Source organism: Caretta caretta, chromosome 9 (genome assembly GCF_965140235.1).
Source record: "Caretta caretta isolate rCarCar2 chromosome 9, rCarCar1.hap1, whole genome shotgun sequence".
Classification (NCBI taxonomy): Eukaryota; Metazoa; Chordata; order Testudines; family Cheloniidae; genus Caretta; species Caretta caretta.
In genome coordinates, this window is record NC_134214.1 from 56,321,871 (window position 1) to 56,340,476 (window position 18,606).

The 18,606-nt window shown below is 49.8% G+C and overlaps 1 protein-coding gene across 21 annotated transcripts in view; it reads left to right on the forward strand.

The window, feature by feature from the left end:
• Positions 1–316: 316 nt before the first annotated feature.
• Positions 317–18,606, forward strand: part of KIF1A (kinesin family member 1A) — a 225,343-nt gene continuing 207,053 nt past the window's right edge. For 11 of the 21 annotated variants that reach the window (XM_048863041.2, XM_048863042.2, XM_048863036.2 and 8 more), the window contains exon 1: positions 319–337. In XM_048863041.2, the coding sequence (XP_048718998.1) occupies positions 320–337 (18 nt within the window). In that variant the 5' untranslated portion in view covers position 319. Of the gene's footprint in view, positions 338–905; positions 1,038–18,606 lie in introns of those variants that run through there. The other 10 variants (XM_048863027.2, XM_048863031.2, XM_048863030.2 and 7 more) reach the window with 3 other exon arrangements.

The following is an 18,606-nucleotide window of genomic DNA, read 5'->3' on the forward strand; positions in this document are numbered from 1 at the left end:
AGACAAGTTCTTCAGGGCAGGGCATACAGCCTAAATACTCCAGGGAGACAGAGGGCCCAGAAAGGGGGAGTTGCTCAAGGTCACACAACAGATGGGTGGCAGTGCTGGGAACAGAATTCGGGTCTCCTGCGTCCTAACCCAGTGCTCCATCCACTGGACCATGCTGCTCCCTACATACAGGCATCTTTTTAACAACACAGCTATGTGTCTTTGAGGTTATTTCTCCTTTAAGGACTGGGGGGGGGCGCAAGACCATCCCTGTCTCCCTGGAGGGTTGGACAGCAGGCGAGATCTGCTGGACTGAGGGTCTTCGGGAATTATGCTGGGGCTCCAGCAGGTGCAGCTGTTGTGGGGAATGTGACTGGCGGGGTGGGCCTGCTGCAGGGCTGAGGGGGGCAGGATTTGGGTGAGGGTTGCTGAGCTGTGGGTCTGTGGGGGCAAGATTTGGAGTGGGGGCTGCGAGCTGAGGGATCCTGGGGGGCGGCAGGTGTTGGGGTGGGGGCTGCTGCGTTCGGAATCCTTAGGAGGGGCAGGGCTTGGGGATGGGGCTGAGGGTCCTGTGGGGGGACTCCACACAGGGCTGTGGCTGTGCGCTGTGGGGGAGGGGGCAGGAGTTGGAGTGGGGGCTGCGGGCTGGGGATCGCAGAGGGGAAGGAGTTGGGGAGACGGCTGTGAGCTGGGGGTCTCGGGGGCGGTGCGGTGTGGCAGGATTTGGGGACGGGGCGGCAGGTCTCGGGAGATTATGGGGTGCTGTGCCTGGTCGGTGCACGAGCGCAGGGTTGGGTGTGGGAGCTGTGTGCCTCGGGATCGCTCCCCCCAGTTGCCGCAGTGACGGCCCGGCCCCAGCCGTGATGTCACCCAGCGGCCCCCCGCTCGCGGGCTGGGCGCCCAGCGCAGCCAACCAGCGAGCGAGGGGCAGGGGCGGGCCGCGTACCCCTCAGCCAGGCGCGGCGGCGGCGCAGAGCAGCTCTCAGAGCTCTGGGTGCAGCCTGCTGGTGTCTGCGCCGATCGTGGGGAGCCGCTGAGCCGCGGCCGAGGTAAGAGCATCCTCCCGTCCCAGGCCCGGCAGGTGCATTGGGCAGGGGCGGGAACCCCAGCAGCTGCCGCTGGGATTCCTCACCCCTGGGCAGCAGCCTGGGCGGACGCGTTTGGGTCAGACCCCCGCTCCCTTGCGGGGAGAACAATGGAGCAGGTTTGCAGCGCCCTGCGCTGGAGTTCTGCACCCCCTAGGGCCACGGACCCTGCCCTGTCGCTGGGCTGGACCCCCTGCGGGGTTGGGGCAGTAGGGGGAGAGGCAAGCCTGATGAGATCATCCTGCCCCACCCAGGTGAAACAAACACGTAGCAAGCCCTCCCTGGGTGCGGGGAGCAGGGGTGGATCAGCTGATGTACGGCTGGTTCCTCGCCACCCTTGGCGAGAATAGGAGTAGCCAGGGAGATGGTGGTGGGGAGGGTATAATCCTAGGAGATTGGTGAGGCAGGAGTGGAAAACACGCAAGGCTGGAGATGCAGAGTGTGGCGGGGGAGAATATTGCTTCTCCGGTAAAAAATAAATATTGCTGCTTGCTCATCAGGAATCCATGTAGCTTCCCAGCATTTCCCCTGCTCCCCGGATGCTTCCCTCGGGCCGTGTGTACCTGCCTGCCGTATCCAAAGTGCCTGTCCCTGAGGCAGGGGTTTGGGCTAGTGAATTCTGCTGGGATCTGCGCGTAAATAATAGGGATGGCAGTTTCCCCTGGCTCTTCTCTGACAGCCCTTTCTCCTGATCCCCTTTCCCTCTCTCATCCTGGGCAGAGCCTCAGCCCTGTGTGCTCCCTGTTATTTACCACCATTGCTCTATTGCTGCATGTATCCCAGAAAGAAATCCAGCGAGGAGGGTTAGGAGCCAGCCATGCCTCAGTTCTAGCCATCACCCCACCCTGTTTGTGGCATAGAGATGGGGAGAATGCAGAGTCATGGGGCCTGGGTCTGGGGCTGCCATCCAGTGGGCAGAAGCCATGGGATCCAGGCTGCTATGGGATCTAGCAGCACCCTGTGCCTAGGTTCAATTGCAAACCAGGCTCCTTCGGAGAAATGGCATTTTCCAGAGAGGCAGAATGGGGCAGGGAGAGTGTAATCAAAATGTCCATCTCGCTGTCCAGGTCTGTCTCTGGGATTACTTGTTGACTTGTCTATCTGCATTCCACGTTCAGTTTGCTGTGGGAATGTTGTAGGGGCACTGACCAAAGGGCTTTTTGACGAATAAGCATGTTCAAGGGAAGCTGCGGATGGATGTGCATGTTAGAGCCACCCTGTATGGTGGAATGCAGTGTCCCTAGCAGTGCAGCCGTGGTGGATGTTCTCATCTGATGCACGTGGGGGAAGATGTTACTCACCAGGGAGAGGTCTTCATTTCTCCTTTGGAAACAGCCTGTTTCCAAAATCTCAAGGGGCTGGGCAGAGAGTTTGGCTGGGAAGCCATGGCTGGGTGTCGGCCATTTTGCAGATTTTCGAGGCTGTGCTGCTGTCATGGTAGGGCTGGCAGCATGTGTGTATTTGTTGCGTGTTAGGAGAAAGAGGGAGGGTGTGTAGTGCTATTCTGTGGTTTGAGCCTACCCTACCACCTGAGCTGAAAAGGTCAAATGGCTCACAGCCCATGGTCTGTACGACCTTATCCTCCTAGACAAAGGGAAGAGGGACATGCCCCAGATGGGGGCGTGCCCTGTCCTGTCAGAGTCCAGCTTCGAGAATGATCTTGCGCCTCTGGCACTCTGGGTCAGTGGTGGCTGGGAGCGTATGGGAGGGAATGCTTCTGGACTTGGAGGGTCAGGGTTCAGAGCACGCTGTCTGCTTTGTCACTCAAGGCCATCTTGGGAACAACATGGCTGCCTGTGGACATGGCTGAGCGCACTGAGCACAGCTAGTGTCTGGGCACACACTGGGGAAGATCTGGTGGGCTGAATTCAGGCTCCTCTCTCTTCTGCTGAGGCCAGGCACAGCTCTGCAGTTGCTGTCTGTAGCTGGGGTGAAGGAGAGCACCGGCTCCTAACAAAGTAATGAGGGGCTGGGAGATGCTATTCTTGCCTGCCCCACTCTGTGAATTTGGGTGCGTCTGATCACTGGGAGCCTAACAACAACAACATAGTATCTGACGTTCCTACAGCACGTTCACTCCAAAGCAACCCAAAGAATTCCATAGATTCTACTTTATCTGCATATCAGAGGGGTAGCCATGTTAGTCTGTATCCACAAAAACAACGAGGAGTCCCGTAGTCTTTAAGGTGCCAACAGTCCACCAGACTTCTGTTGTTTTTACTTTATCTACAGGTGCCATTTACTTTATCTACCTGTAGCTATCAACTTCAGCCCTGCTGGGAAACAGCCACATGGAGAGCAAATACTCTCAGGGATCAGATTGCAGGGGGAAAGCAGTAACAGCAGTCTTAGCAGGCTGCCCCTACAAACACAGAGCATCTGGGTGTTTCTGCTAAAATGCTCCAGATCTGAAGAAGAGCTCTGTGTAGCTCGAAAGCATGTCCCTTCCACCAACAGAAGGGGTTCTGTAAAAGATATCACCTACCTACCTTGTCTGTCTCATATCCTGGGACTGATACGGCTACAACAACACTGCTAATAGGATTTAACCTGTCATCATTAGATTTCATTATCAACCCCAACAGAGATGGATGGGCAAGATGATACACATTGGAGCTAGTGGGTCTGCTTTTCTGCAGACTTTGTAAGACAGCCCTTCAGCTCAGCCTGGTCTTCCCTCTCCCTCATATAGCAGTGCTCCCCGGCCTCACTTCTGCAGGGGGGTGAGTAAATGGCTCCTGAAATGCCAGGAAAGGTCATGCTGACACTTTTATTCTTTTGAGGTTTGGCAGTGGCATCAGTGTAATACCATGTTAATTTGGAAAGGTTTATTTCCCAATCAGAAGGGCTGGGTACTGTTTTTCAAATGCTAATGACAGCAGCGTCAGCGCAACACACACAGTGCTGGCTCAATTCAGTTTCCCTGGATTAGGACAGCAAATGTTTTTGGTTTTAGTGAAGAGGAGATTTAGGCAGTCAGAATGCAACCTCCGAAATGGGAAGTTTGGTTGAGACATCATGGCGCACATGCACACACACATTACACTAGCATTATTCTAACCCTTGTAATTAGTGTCAGAAGACTTCTAATTACCCCAGCAGGTCATGACCTCAGCTAGCTACTTGGTGCCCTCAGCTGCCACTGGCTCAGATGTAGGTGTGTGTGTGCGCGCGCGGGGGCAGGGGAATGTCTGCTCTTAAATCACCAGTGCCACTTCAGGTAAGCCTTGAATTTTTGTTGGAGTTGCCCATCTGCCAACTGACCATATATAGCTTGAGAAAGCTAACAAGAGCACAGCCCCAGGTCCTATGGCTTGGCGGACAAGTAGAAGGTAGAGAGCAGGAAACTTCAAGTACAGCTGGATACGAAGTTCTTGGTAAGCAGCTGATTGGCTGAATGTTAAGTATAAGAAGGGAGGGCGCCCAAAGATGCTCTCTTGACAGATTTCAGCCCTAATTATTTTCCTTTGTTTTTCTGGGAGTCCCTTCTCCCAGTTGCCACTTTTGCTTCTTCCCCCTCACATTCCCTCAGATTGTCACTTCACCAGGACACACAGCACCTGAAGCTTTAGCAGGGCCAAGTAAAGGGCCAAACTTGCAGCCTTTGGCTCCACTGAGTATTGCATCCTCGCACAGCCATTGTGTCCCATGAGGTTCCTGGGTGAGTAAGTGCTAGCCACCATGAGGAAGGGTGCAGTGATAGCCCCAAATACCCATTGATCTATGGTGGCCCCAAATACCCATTTCAGAGCTGGGCCCACTGGATATTTAGCAAATCCCCGACGTGTCTAGTACCTGTGCCTAGAAGTAGTGCTATTCTCTGTTGGCGTCCACAGGGCTTGTTTTCCCCTGCCCGGTGAGCAGCCCTTCACATCCATGCAAAGGGAATAGAACATGTTACCATTCTGAGCTATGCGTGGGGGTCAGTGACTGCACACGGGCTGGGCAATGGGGACTCAGACCCACAGTGACTTCCTAAGCTATTGTAGATATGGTGAAGCAGGGAACTGGTGATATCTCCCTCAAAGCCTGTCAGTCCTTCTCCATGCAACAGCTGGGGCAGTGACATCCAGTGACTAAATACTGGGGTCATCTAGAACCACCTGCCATAGCTATAGGACTCCATTGGTACCAGTGGGGAATCAGATTCTTGAGGGACCTCATGTATCAATCATAACTTCTCTTGTCCAACATACACAGGAGACCTCCTGGCAAGGCTATTTCTAAACAAGGGGCAAAATATCATCAGCAGAGTGATACCCATTTATACTGTCCATCTGTTGCCTCATGGACCTTGTGCGCTTGGTCTGCACTCTGGAGGAGCAACTGTGTGTCAAGGCTGCCTCATCCTCCACTCCAGGAGAACAAAGCTTTTTTCCGGGGCAGGGGTCTAGTCTCTCTTCTGGTGTCTGCAGTTAGTGAGCCCAGCCCTAGTGTAGGTGGGTGTGACTCCACAACTCAAGCATCCTCCATCTTAATTCACTGAGATGGAAGCTGTCCACACTGGGTGTGAACTGGGTGCTGGGTGTCAGGAATCCTGGCATGGCTTTCAGACATAACATTTCCACGGAGCCAGCAGAGGCTCCAAGGTGTTCTCTCAGCCGCATGGCCAGTTTGGACCTTCCGCTGCACCAAAGGACGTGGTGACTGTCTACCCCTTTCAGCAGGGCTGCTGCCAAGCCCAAGCTGCCAAGTAGTTCGCAGTGAGTGGTAGCCCTCCCCCCTCCCCCCTGGCGTGGGAGCCTGTGACCCCACCGCACGCAGCGTGCATTTCTTACGCTGTCTGCCTACACAGCGACAGACTTCCTGCTGGTGCACTTGGTTTTGAAAGCCCTGAATACATTTGAATTCTCCACAGTGCTGGGCTGGGCTAACTCCTCATTGAGTGGATCAGTGACTGCACTCACATACACACGCAGCCTTCGTTGAGGAAGCCCCTCTGGACCTGGCTTCCGCCCCATCGACACCCATCTCAGCTACCCTTTTGCTGCTTTAGAGGCATTGTTTTGTTTTTCTTTATGGTCACTGTTGCTGTTGTTCATTTTTCAGCAGCATCTGCCCCAAATGAAACTAGAACAATTGCTGCCCCAGAGAGCTGACAGTGTAACCAGACAAGGGGCAGGAAAGTCACACACCAGTGAAGTGACTTGCCCAATTCACCCAGCAGGCCATTAACCGAGCCAGGATTGGCACTTGCGCCTCCTGTCTGCTGATCCAGTGCCCTGTCCACTAAACCATGCTGCTTCTTTAGTTGCTAGCTGTATTATGGCTGTTTCCAAAGGCTGTAGTCATGTTCAGGGCCAGACTGTGCTAAGAGTTGTACCAACATGCAGTTCCTACCGTGCAGACTGGACAAGTTTATTACCAAAACCTCCGCAGCCCTTCAGTCTTCCCGTCAATTTGTTTAATTATTTTGAATGTTAAGATGGTGTTTTGAATTAACATCTATTCATTATATTTGCACATGTTCGTTTTAAAATTAAATATTTTTTGTTGTATGGAGTAAAACAAAAAGAATGAACACGACAGAGGAAATAATAGAGCCAAATTCACCGTCTCATGCAAGGCTGGCTGGTGTTTGCTCCGGGCTTTGTGTTGCAGAGAAAACCAAAGCGATGAGACGAGAGAGTGTAAGATCCAGGAAATGAAGGAGAGCTGATGCTCCTCACATAGCGGGTCCCAGAGAATAGATGCCATCTAGAGCCAGGACATTGTCATCATAGGACAATGACATCAGCCCACAGTCATCTCTGTGCTGTTTAATTAGGCCCAACAATGGACTGCCCTGTACTCCTTACGCAGTCATCTGTCATGGGAACAGACCCAGAACTAAAGACATTGGGCCAAATGGCTGGCTGGTGTAAACTGGCATTGCTCCACTGGAGGTGATGGCCCTGATCCCCAGCTGGGATAAATGAGTGTTGCTCCTCTGACTTCAGCAGAGCAGAGCTGGTTTACACTAGCTGAGGAGCTGATCACAAATGCCATCCCAGATGTCATGCAATCTTTCAAGCAATGTCATGTCACGTGACCTCTGGACTAGTTTTCTGTGTCAGGATGTGGGCAGGGATTTCTGGTGCTTCTGCATCAGTCATTTGTCTCGTAGGAAGCGGGGCTCTTGTGAATCAGGGTGAAATTCACGCAGGGCTAGTGGGAGGCCTTAGCACCAGTTACAGAGCTCTCCGAATAGGGCTCAGCCCCAGAGGTGCATGTCCCCCTGTGTGAGAGCTTTGGATTGGGAAGCCCCAGTAGGAACAGTTCTGGCTGGAACACAAAAAGAGCGCCCCGGTAGCGAGCTCCAAAGCACACCTCTCTCAAAGCTGCTGATTTTTGGACAGCTCCAGAGCATATGCAGGAGGTAGACAAGGGCTGGATCCCCATCCTGCACTTTGCTGTCACTCTAGTGCCTCCCCTAGACATACCGGTTCAGCTGGGGGCCAATGTATGCAAAAACAAACTTCTGGGTCAAGCGATGTATTCAGAAATCAGAACATCTGATCGTGGTTTCAATGTCGCATGGAGGTGGGGTGGGTTGGGATGGAGGCAGCTGTGGAAATAAAAGAGCAGGAGCAGTTGTGTTCTGCTGTTGCAGGGCTGATTCCAGCTCAGCCAACAGAACACAGACTGTATTCAGTTCCAGAAACACCATCCCTGGAATACTGAGGAAGGGGTCCCTGAATGGAGCAGCTGACGTTCTGGGTGTAGGGCTTGATCCTATATTGTTCTGAGAGCTCTAGCCCGATCCAGTGAAACACTGAATCATGTGCTTAACTTTAAACACATGAATAGTGCCCTTGACTTCAGTGGGAGTGCTCAAGTGCTTATCTTTAACCATGTTTCCCTGGTTCAGGCAGGGCGTGCTGTATTGCAGTCTGGAGCCCCCAATGAGTGTCCATTTAGAAAGGATTGGGTGCATCAGAGTTAAAGATGGGGGGAGGGATAGCTCAGTGGTTTGAGCATTGGCCTGCTAAACCCAGGGTTTTGAGTTCAATCCTTGAGGGGGGCCATCTGGGATCTGGGGCAAAAATTGGGGATTGGTCCTGCTTTGAGCAGGGGGTTGGACTAGATGACCTCCTGAGGTCCCTTCCAACCCTGAGATTCTATGATTCTATGTTGGTCGCTTAAAGGCAGCGGCCATTGGTTTTGTGGGCTCCTGGTGGTGACAGCCAAGTGATTTCATAGAATCATAGAATATAAGGGTTGGAAGGGACCCCAGAAGGTCATCTAGTCCAACCCCCTGCTCAAAGCAGGACCAATTCCCAGTTAAATCATCCCAGCCAGGGCTTTGTCAAGCCTGACCTTAAAAACCTCTAAGGAAGGAGATTCTACCACCTCCCTAGGTAACGCATTCCAGTGTTTCACCACCCTCATAGTGAAAAAGTTTTTCCTAATATCCAATCTAAACCTCCCCCACTGTAACTTGAGACCATTACTCCTCGTTCTGTCATCTGATACCATTGAGAACAGTCTAGAGCCATCCTCTTTGGAACCCCCTTTCAGGTAGTTGAAAACAGCTATCAAATCCCCCCTCATTCTTCTCTTCTACAGGCTAAACAATCCCAGCTCCCTCAGCCTCTCCTCATAACTCATATGTTCCAGACCCCTAATCATTTTTGTTGCCCTTCGCTGGACTCTCTCCAATTTATCCACATCCTTCTTGAAGTGTGGGGCCCAAAACTGGACACAGTACTCCAGATGAGGCCTCACCAATGTCGAATAGAGGGGAACGATCACGTCCCTCGATCTGCTCGCTATGCCCCTACTTATACATCCCAAAATGCCATTGGCCTTCTTGGCAACAAGGGCACACTGCTGACTCATATCCAGCTTCTCGTCCACTGTCACCCCTAGGTCCTTTTCCGCAGAACTGCTGCCTAGCCATTCGGTCCCTAGTCTGTAGCTGTGCATTGGGTTCTTCCGTCCTAAGTGCAGGACCCTGCACTTATCCTTATTGATTTCTGGTTCAAGGCTGCAGAAACTGGGCCCTGTGCCTTTTTTTGGTCCAACCTCTCCCCCTTACTCCTGATCTCTGTTCCCCTTGTCTGCCTCCCATCTGAAAGCAGAGAGCCCAGCATCTGTATGGTGATAAGAGCCACTACTGCCTTCAGCGCTGCACTCACTGAATTATTGATTTGGAAAACATCACTTATTATGGGCTCCTCCGCTTAGAGCAGAGGTGGGTAAACTACGGCCCGCGGGACCCTCCTGCCTGGCCCCTGAGCTCTTGACCCGGGAGGCTCGCTCCTGGCCCCTCCCCCACAGCCTCAGCTCACTGTGCTGCCAGCACAATGCTCTTGGCAGCAGGGCGGCGGGGTCCTGCTGGGCAGTGCAGCTGCAGAGCCACAGCCTGACCTGGTGCTCTGTGCTGTGCAGTGGCGTAGCTGGCTCCAGCCGGGCGGCACGGCTGCCTGTCCTGGTGCTCTGGGCGGCGTGGCTGTAGCGCTGCCAGCCACCAGCACTCCAGGCAGCGTGGTAAGGGGGCAGGGAGCAGTTGGATAGAGGGCTGAGGAGTTCGGGGTGATGGTCAGGGGGTGGGGGTGTGGTAGGGGTTGGGGTTGGGGTGGTCAGAGGGCAGGGAACAGGGGATTTTAATGGGGGCAGGGGTCCCGGGAAGGCAGTCGGGAAGAGAGGGGGTGTTGGATGGGGTGGTGGGGGGCAGTCAGGGCAGGGGTTCTGGGGTAGTTGGATGGGGCAGGGGTTCTGGGGGGGCAGTCAGGAATGAGAGGAGAGGCTGGATGCAGCAGCGGGGGGGATCCGGGGGGTGGGGGTGGTCTGTCGGAACTGGGCGGGTTGGATGGGGCAGGAGTCCTGGGGGCGGTCAGGGGGTGAGAAGCAGGGAGGTTGGATAGGGGGTGGGGGGCCGGGCTACGCCTGGCTGTTTGAGGAGCCACAACCTCCCCAAACTGGCCCTCCATATAATTTCGGAAACCCGATGTGGCCCTCAGGCCAAAAAGTTTGCCCGCCCCTGGCTTAAGAGGCTGGGCAGGAAAGACAGCTGGCTGGATTTTTCCAACTCTGCAAAGATGAGGCCCAGGCACAAAAGAGGGGAAATGAGAGAGAGATTTTCACCATTGCCTTTTGAACAGTGTTTTGCTGTGAGCACTGTCGGGTGTAGGGCTGTTGAGTCATGCAGCGTTTAGGGGAATTCAGGACTTGGGAACCGAGCTGCATCAGTAACAGGGAAGGAGGAGAGGTGCCTGATGGAGTTAGATGATGGTGTGATTTCTTGTGGAATGGCTGCCTTCCTCAGAGGATGCAATACAGTTGTAAGGAAAGATGCGAGCACTGGCAGGGGTCAGAACAGCTCATCTCTTTGGCATGTGAGAGTGAATTTTCCAGTTAAAGGGGTAGTGGCTGCTGACTCAGCATCTCTCTGTTTCTCTCCCCCCCCCCCACCCCCACCCCATGTCTCTTATTAACTGTTGACACAGGACAGTTGTCAGGAAGCAACAGAGGCAGCAAAGACTCTTCTACATGGGAGCTGTTGTCACCCCATCCCAGGGGCGTAGGATGTGAGCTTGCTCCCTTGTTGTGTGCCCCAGCGGGCTGAGCCATGTGGGGTTTATGAGCAGGCAGTGCCATGGATTAAGGAAAAGCTTGTTTGTTAATCCCTCCTAAATTAACTAGATCAAGTAGGATTAATCAGCATGCTTTGATAGGCCAGTTGTTTATCTCCCAGGCATAAAATGTCCCTGTGTCACACAGACACGTCCCTGTCTCAGGCTGTGATTGTGTCAGATCTCATGAGCTAAGCAGGGTGGAGCCTTTTGTGGGCCGAATTGGATGGGTAACCCCTGAGGAAAGCTCATGTGCTTCAGGAGGTGGCACGCTGCCCTCCAAGCCGGCACTGAATCGTGCCACCAAAGGGTGCTGGGTCACTGTGCTACTGACAGTGGCACCTTTCAGATTCGACACAGGCCCTGTGCCTGCTTCATCAGTCTCTGTGTTGCCATTCTGCTATGGCCCTACTTTGCCATGTGGCTGCATCATGGCAAGCAGATGAAAAGGGCTCTCCTCTGAACTGCAGTGTGTGTGTGTGTATGTGTATTTGTGTCCCTGTCCTAAAACAGCTGCTAGTAGATAGGACGAGGGCTGTGAGTGACAACCTTTTTTTCCCTCCCTTCACTTCCAAAAGGCATGATCTACCAGTGCAAAAGACAAGGATAGCCTTGTCCAAATCCTATGTACCTGTGGTAGAAGTGGTACAGTACTTGGTTAAATGTACATTACTGTACCCTCACTGTATTAACTAGAGCTGCTCAACACTTTTCTACAAAACAAAACAGAATTTTTGGCAAAAAATATCAATTTTAATTTAATTTTTGCAGAGTTTTGTTGAAAAAACAAACCTCCATTTTTTTAAAATACATTTTGCCCAAAATGTTTGTCTGGTTTCACCTAATTTTTCTGAGAGAAAATATGTACCAGAAGATTGCAATGAAAAATTTCTTCTTGAATGAACATTCACAAATTAATTTTTTTTCATTTCCAAATGTCTGCTCTACAGGAAAACTTTGCTTTTGTCATTTTAAGCCAAACTGTCAATTCTGAACAAAAGTTCAAAATCTACATTTTGAAACAAAACACTTGCTTTTCATTGAAAAAGTCTGTATTTGTCATTTCAGTAATTCTGAATCAACTTTTTTCCCAGCTTTTCATTATGTGAAAGTTTGCTACTGTATTTTGATGTTTCATGCTGATTCAGCACAAAAAAACTGCAAACTGTCGGCCACCTCACGGACAATTGCCCAATCTGTGCTCATTCTGGAGGTATGACAGCCATTCACATAGCTACCCCGTCAGCTCTGGACTGGTCAAGAGACCTTAAGATCCAACTTTAGTCACAGCAATGCTTTCACTGTTCCACTATCAGCGTGCAGAAGAAGCAGCAGCAGCACAAAAATTAATGTTGAAACACTGGAATTTCCTCTGAGAGGGGAATTCCATTTTCCAACCAGCTACAGTTTTGGTTTTTTGATAACTTAATATTTCAGTGAAAACTTTTTTTTAATAAAAAGTGTTTTCAGGGAAAATAAATAAATTTTCCTGGCCAGCTCTCATATTAGCATAGGACCAAATCTTGATATCCTTCCTCTGGTCTTCTCCAGGCCTTACTCAGTCAAATTTTTGTTTGAAACAAATGGGAATTTTGACTAGTGTAAAGACTAGGTAAAAACCAAGTAAGGACTGCAGGACTTGATGCATCTATTTTAAATATAACTTTAACAGCATGTGAATTAAAATATGAATTTTAATATACTTAAACTGTAATTTTAATTCTTTCTTGCTCTATAAGATATGAGATCAACTGTTTTCTATATCACATGTAGGATATTCTACAGACCACATGCATGTTTTATATTATTTCAAATAAAGGGGTGATACACAGGAAATTTATTTGTTCAAAGTCAGGAAAAAGTGGCAGTATCTGAGTCACCCAGCCCTAAAGAAGCTTTTCATTCAGATTTCAATCAATCTTGTAGGGCCATCCATGATAGTTCATACAATTTTAATTCTGAGCTGTTTATATCTTTTTATGGGTGTGGCCCTACCAAATGTTTGTCAGGTCCTCCTTTCTTATAGGCCTACTCATCAACTGTGCACTGTCCATGATCATCCCCTACAAACCAGTTTATTTCCAGTTAAAGAAGCCTGGCACAAAATTTTCCACATCCTCGTTGTAGTGTGGGGCCCAAAACTGGAAACAGTACTCCAGATAAGGCCTCACCGATGCTGAATAGAGGGGAATGATCACGTCCCTCGATCTGCTGGCAATGCCCCTACGTATACAGCCCAAAATGCTGTTAACCTTCTTGGCAACAAGGGCACACTGCTGACTCATATCCAGCTTCTCGTCCACTGTAACCCCTAGGTCCTTTTCTGCAGAACTGCTGCCTAGCCATTCGGTCCCTAGTTTGTAGCGGTGCATGGGATTCTTCCGTCCTAAGTGCAGGACTCTGCACTTGTCCTTGTTGAACCTCAGATTTCTTTTGGACCAATCCTCTAATTTGTCTAGGTCTCTCTGTATCCTCACTCCTCCCAGTTTAGTGTCACCTGCAGACTTGCTGAGGGTGCAATCCATGCCATCCTCCAGATCGCTAATGAAGATATTGAACAAAACCGGCCCCAGGACCGACCCTTGGGGCACTCCACTCGATACTGACTGCCAGCTAGACAGGGAGCCATTGATCACGACCCCTTGAGCCCGATGATCTAGCCAGCTTTCTATCCACCTTATAGTCTATTCATCCAGCCCATACTTCTTTAACTTGCTGGCAAGAATACTGTGGGAGACAGTGTCAAAAGCTTTGTTAAAGTCAAGGAATAACACAACCATTGTTTTCCCCTCATCCACAGAGCCTGATCACTTTCCTCTAAGAGCTTCAGAATTGATTTCTTGAGGACCTGCTCCATGATTTTTCCAGGGACTGAGGTGAGGCTGACTGGCCTCTATTTCCCAGGATCCTTCTCCTTCCCTTTTTTAAAGATGGGCACTACATTAGCCTTTTTCAAATCATCCGGGACCTCCCCCAATCACCATGAGCTTTCAAAGATAATGGCCAATGGCTCTGCAATCACATCCGCCAACTTTAGCACCTTCGGATGCAGTGCATCTGACTCCATGGACTTGTGCTCGTCCAGCTTTTCTAAATAATCCCGAACCACTTCTTTCTTCACAGAGGGCTGGTCACCTCCTCCCCATGCTGTGCTGCCCAGGGCAGTAGTCTGGGAGCTGACCTTGTTCGTGAAGACAGAGGCAAAAAAAGCATTGAGTACGTTAGTTTTTTCCACGTCCCCTGTCACAAGGTTGCCTCCCTCATTCAGTAAGGGGCCCACACTTTCCTTGACTTTCTTCTTGTTGCTAACATACCTGAAGAAACCCTTCTTGTTACTCTTAACATCTCTTCGAGTTGCAACTCCAGGTGTGATTTGGCCTTCCTGATTTCACTTCTGCATGCCTGAGCAATATTTTTATACTCCTCCCTAATCATTTGTCCAATCTTCCATTTCTTGTAAGCTTCTTTTTTGTGCTTAAGATCAGCAAGGATTTCACTGTTAAGCCAAGCTGGTTGCCTGCCATATTTACTATTCTTTCTACACATCGGGATGGCTTGTTCCTATAACCTCAATAAGGATGCTTTAAAATACAGCCAGTTCTCCTGAACTCCTTTTTTCCTCATGTTATTCTCCCAGGGGATCCTGCCCATCAGTTCCCTGAGGTTGTCAAAGTCTGCTTTTCTGAAGTCCAGGGTCCATATTCTGCTGCTCTCCTTTCATCCTTTTGTCAGGATCCTGAACTTGACCATCTCATGGTCACTGCCTCCCAGGTTCCCATCCACTTTTGCTTCCCCTACTAATTCTTCCCTGTTTGTGAGCATCAGGTCAAGAAGAGCTCTGCCCCTAGTTGGTTCCTCCAGCACTTGCACCAGGAAATTGTCCCCTACACTTTCCAAAAACTTCCTGGATTGTCTGTATTGCTCTCCCAGCAGATATCGGGGTGATTGAAGTCCCCCAGGAGAACCAGAGCTTGTGATCTAGTAACTTCCATTGGTTGCCTGAAGAAAGCCTCGTCCACCTCATCCCTGATCCGGTGGTCTATAGCAGACTCCCACGACGACATCACCCTTTGTTGCTCACTCTTCTAAACTTAATCCAGAGACTCTCAGGTTTTTCTGGAATTTCATACCGGAGCTCTGAGCAGTCATACTGCACTCTTACATACAATGCAACTCCCCCACCTTTTCTGCCCTGCCTGTCCTTCCTGAACAGTTTATATCCATCCATGACAGTACTCCAGTCGTGAGGTTTTCCCACCAAGTCTCTGTGATTCCAATCACATCATAATTCTTTGACTGTGCCAGAACTTACAGTTCTCCCTGCTTGTTTCCCAGGGTCCTTGCATTTGTGTATAGGCACTTAAAATAACTTCCTGATCATCCTGCTTTCTCAGTATATGTGGCAGGAGTCCTCCCCTCTCACGCTCTCCTGCTCATGCTTCCTCTCGGTATCCCACTTCCCCACTTACCTCAGGGCTTTGGTCTCCTTCCTCTGGTGAACCTAGTTTAAAGCCTTCCTCACTAGGTTAGCCAGCCTGATTGCGAAGATACTTTTCCCTCTTTGTTCGATGGAGCCCGTCTCTGCCTAGCTCTCCTCCTTCTTGGAACACCATCCCATGGTCAAAGAATCCAAAGCCTTCTCTCCGACACCACCTGCATAGCCATTCATTGACTTCCATGATTCAAAGGTCTCTACCCGGGCCTTTTCCTTCCACAGGGAGGGTGGATGAGAACAGCACTTGCTCCTCAAACTCCTTTATCCTTCCCAGAGCCACGTAGTTTGCAGTGATCCGCTCAAGGTCATTCTTGGCAGTATCATTGGTGCCCATGTGGAGAAGCAGGAAGGGGTCGTGATCCGAGGGCTTGATGAGTTTCTGCAGTCTCTCCATCACATTGTGAATCCTAGCTCCTGGTAAGCAGCAGACTTCTCGGTTTTCCCGGTCGGGGCGGCAGATAGATGACTCAGTCCCCCCGAGGAGGGAGTCCCTGACCACCACCAACAGCCTCCTTCTCTTGGGAGCGGTGGTCATGGAACCCCTAGGACAGGGCATCTCATGCCTTCGAATTGGAGTCTCCTTCTGCTTCCTTCCCTCAGATGTATCATCTAGTCCATGCTCTGCATTAGTACCTGTATAGAGAACATGAAAATGGTTGCTCACCTGTATCTATAGTGCTGGTACATGGATGCTACTCTTCCTTCTTCTGGAGGTCACATACTGCCAGATTTCTTTACCGTCCTTCTGTCCCTGCTGCGCAGCCTGCTCTGATTCTTCAGAATGTTGTGCCCACAGAAGCATATCCTGACGTCTGTCCAGGAAATATTCATTTTCTTTTATGCAACACAGGGTTGATACTTGTTTCTCCAGTCCTCGAACCTTCTCTTCTAATATGGAGACCAGCTTGCACTTTGTACAGACAAAGTCGCTTCTGTCCTGTGGAAGAAAGATAAACATGGCACATCCTGTGCAGGTCACAACAGCTGATCACTCTCACCATCCGTATTACACCTTCCTTCTAAGAGCTTCCTCAGCTGTTGCAGTTACTACTCAGAGAAGTGGGTAAGATGAAAGCCTCAGTGGGCTCTCCCAGGGCGAACTCCCAGGTAAACGCCCTCTGTTTGCCTCTCTGCTGTTTGCCCATCAATCAGTTACTCTCTGAACAGCCTTCATTTCCCCTCCATAAGTATCTCAGAGGTGGTATTTTTTAGGTCTAAGTAGTACTAGTGTAAAAAATGACTTGTACCTTGATTGAACAGTGCTATTGTGGTAGTAGCCTTTTTTCTTTCCTACAGTAAGAGGACTAATAGTCTCCCTAGTATCCCTTTAGTTCTTGCTTAGTGTAATACATCACTCAGTAGAAGAAAAGACCCAGCTTTTGGAAGATATGGCAAAACAAGTTGGTTTGTTTAGCAACAAGGGGAAGACAAAACATATGGCTGTCAATGTCCCAAAAGCAACCATTAGAGTAAAAGGAGAAACCCTGGAAGAAGTAAGTCATTTTACCTGTCTAGACGGAGATGATAATTATGGTGAAATTGTGCTAGATGTTAAGCAACAAATATCAAAAGCAGCAAACAGCTTGCATGAGCTTGAAAAGATTTGGAATAGTAGCATGATTGGCACTGAGTCACCAATACAATTTTTTTAACATTGGCATCATGTCTGTCCTCCTTTATGGAGCAGAGTCATGAGATCAATTCATTCTAAAGTAAATGCCTGCAGAAGATCTTTCAGAGTCCATTGGAAAGAGTTTCTTGCAACATCAGACATTCTTGAGCAAACCAGCCTAAAGCATCAAATATGGTAAGGAGGCGACTATGGACATGCTTTAAGGATGCCCCCAACACATTTTCCCATGTGGTGTCCGTATTGTCACTTGACATGAAAGAGAAAGAGGGTGACCTAGAGGAATATTATGCAGAACAGCAGAGACAGACTCCAAATCCATCAACATGACACCCAGAAGCCTGAATGGACTAGCTCAAGACTGAAATACGTGGCAGAAAATGAACACCGTCTGTGAGGCTATGGGAGGATGAAGAGGAAGTAAGAGGGAAAGGGCTATCCGTGGTGATGACTCAAGGAGCAGTGTGATAAGGAGTTACACAACGAGAGATACATGGTGGGCAGTAAGGGTAGCCAACTTCTGTGTCAATAGCACTTGATGGTGTCTGGAAATCTCCAGGCACCTTCCAAAAAGAAATGCAATAAGGGCATGATGCAAAGCCCTCTGAAGCCAGTGGAAAGATTCCCACTGACTGATCATGCCCGAAGTGAGTGTGTGCTGCCAAGCAAATGAGTGAAAACAAAGGAAAAGGAAGTGAGTCTTCAGCGTTAAGCTAGAATGTGGTAGCAGTATCCAGACAGAATCCCTTTGAGCAGGTGCTAACTGGAGAGAGGGTAGTGGAAAACTACCACCATTCTATTCATGTACTGTCTCAGACAACCTGCAGTTCCCATTGAAACAGTGATTACTTTATTGTGCTCAATGTCTAATCAAGATCAATAAAACAAACTAACAGTGCAGGAGACCCTTTGACTCTAGCTACCTCTAGTTTATCTTCTCCCTGTTTGGTCCCAGAGGCCTTCCCACTTTTGCTCACATGTCTCTGGGCTGCTCATAAGAGGCTGATCAGACAGTCACTCCACCCCAGTGTCTCCTCTCTAGGCTACGTTAACTTTTTCTCTGTCTGAGCTAGGCTTCTCCATGCACTCAAGAACTGCATTTGCAACTATGATTCTGTGCTTCAGACTGGGAAAGTGAGTTCCGTCTGTACAAAATTCTAGCTAGCTCGAGGTTGGACGATGTTAACCTCCCAGGCAGGCCAGCTGCTGTGCAATATTCCCATTCAGTAACCCTGTCGCCTTAGCTGTAAAACCAAGGCTGTAAAACAATCTCTAGGACAAAGATGAAACCATTCAGCTGGAAAATAATTCACTAGAGGATTATAAACCTCAAGATGGGAAATTAGGGGAGCTTTTGGATCCATGTTTGCCAGTTCAAGAAAATTCAGGAACTAGTCAAAACTAATCTAACTCAGATAGTGTATTGTGGTGGTGGTGGTTTTAGCGCCCTGCAACTCCAGTCAGGGATCAGGGCCCCACTGTTCTAGGCACTGTGCAACTGCCCCACAGGCTGTCCCTGGCCAAGGAACTGCACACAATCTAGGATTCAGACCACATACAACAGGGAATAAACCAGCCAAACAGGAGAAAAGGGGAAGGTGGAATAAAGGAGCAGCAGAAATAGGTGCATTTGCATGAGCTGGCAGTCATGGTGTCTCTGGAGCCATGGTGGGGTCACCAACCTAGCCAGATCCTGATAAGCTCCTAGTGGAAATAATAAGGGAAATGAACTGTGGTGATAAGGGTACACTCAAACTTGCCTACAGGAGTAGATGGAACCATTGGGGAGGAGGGATAGCTCAATGTTTTAAGCATTGGCCTGCTAAACCCAGGGTTGTAAATTCAATCCTT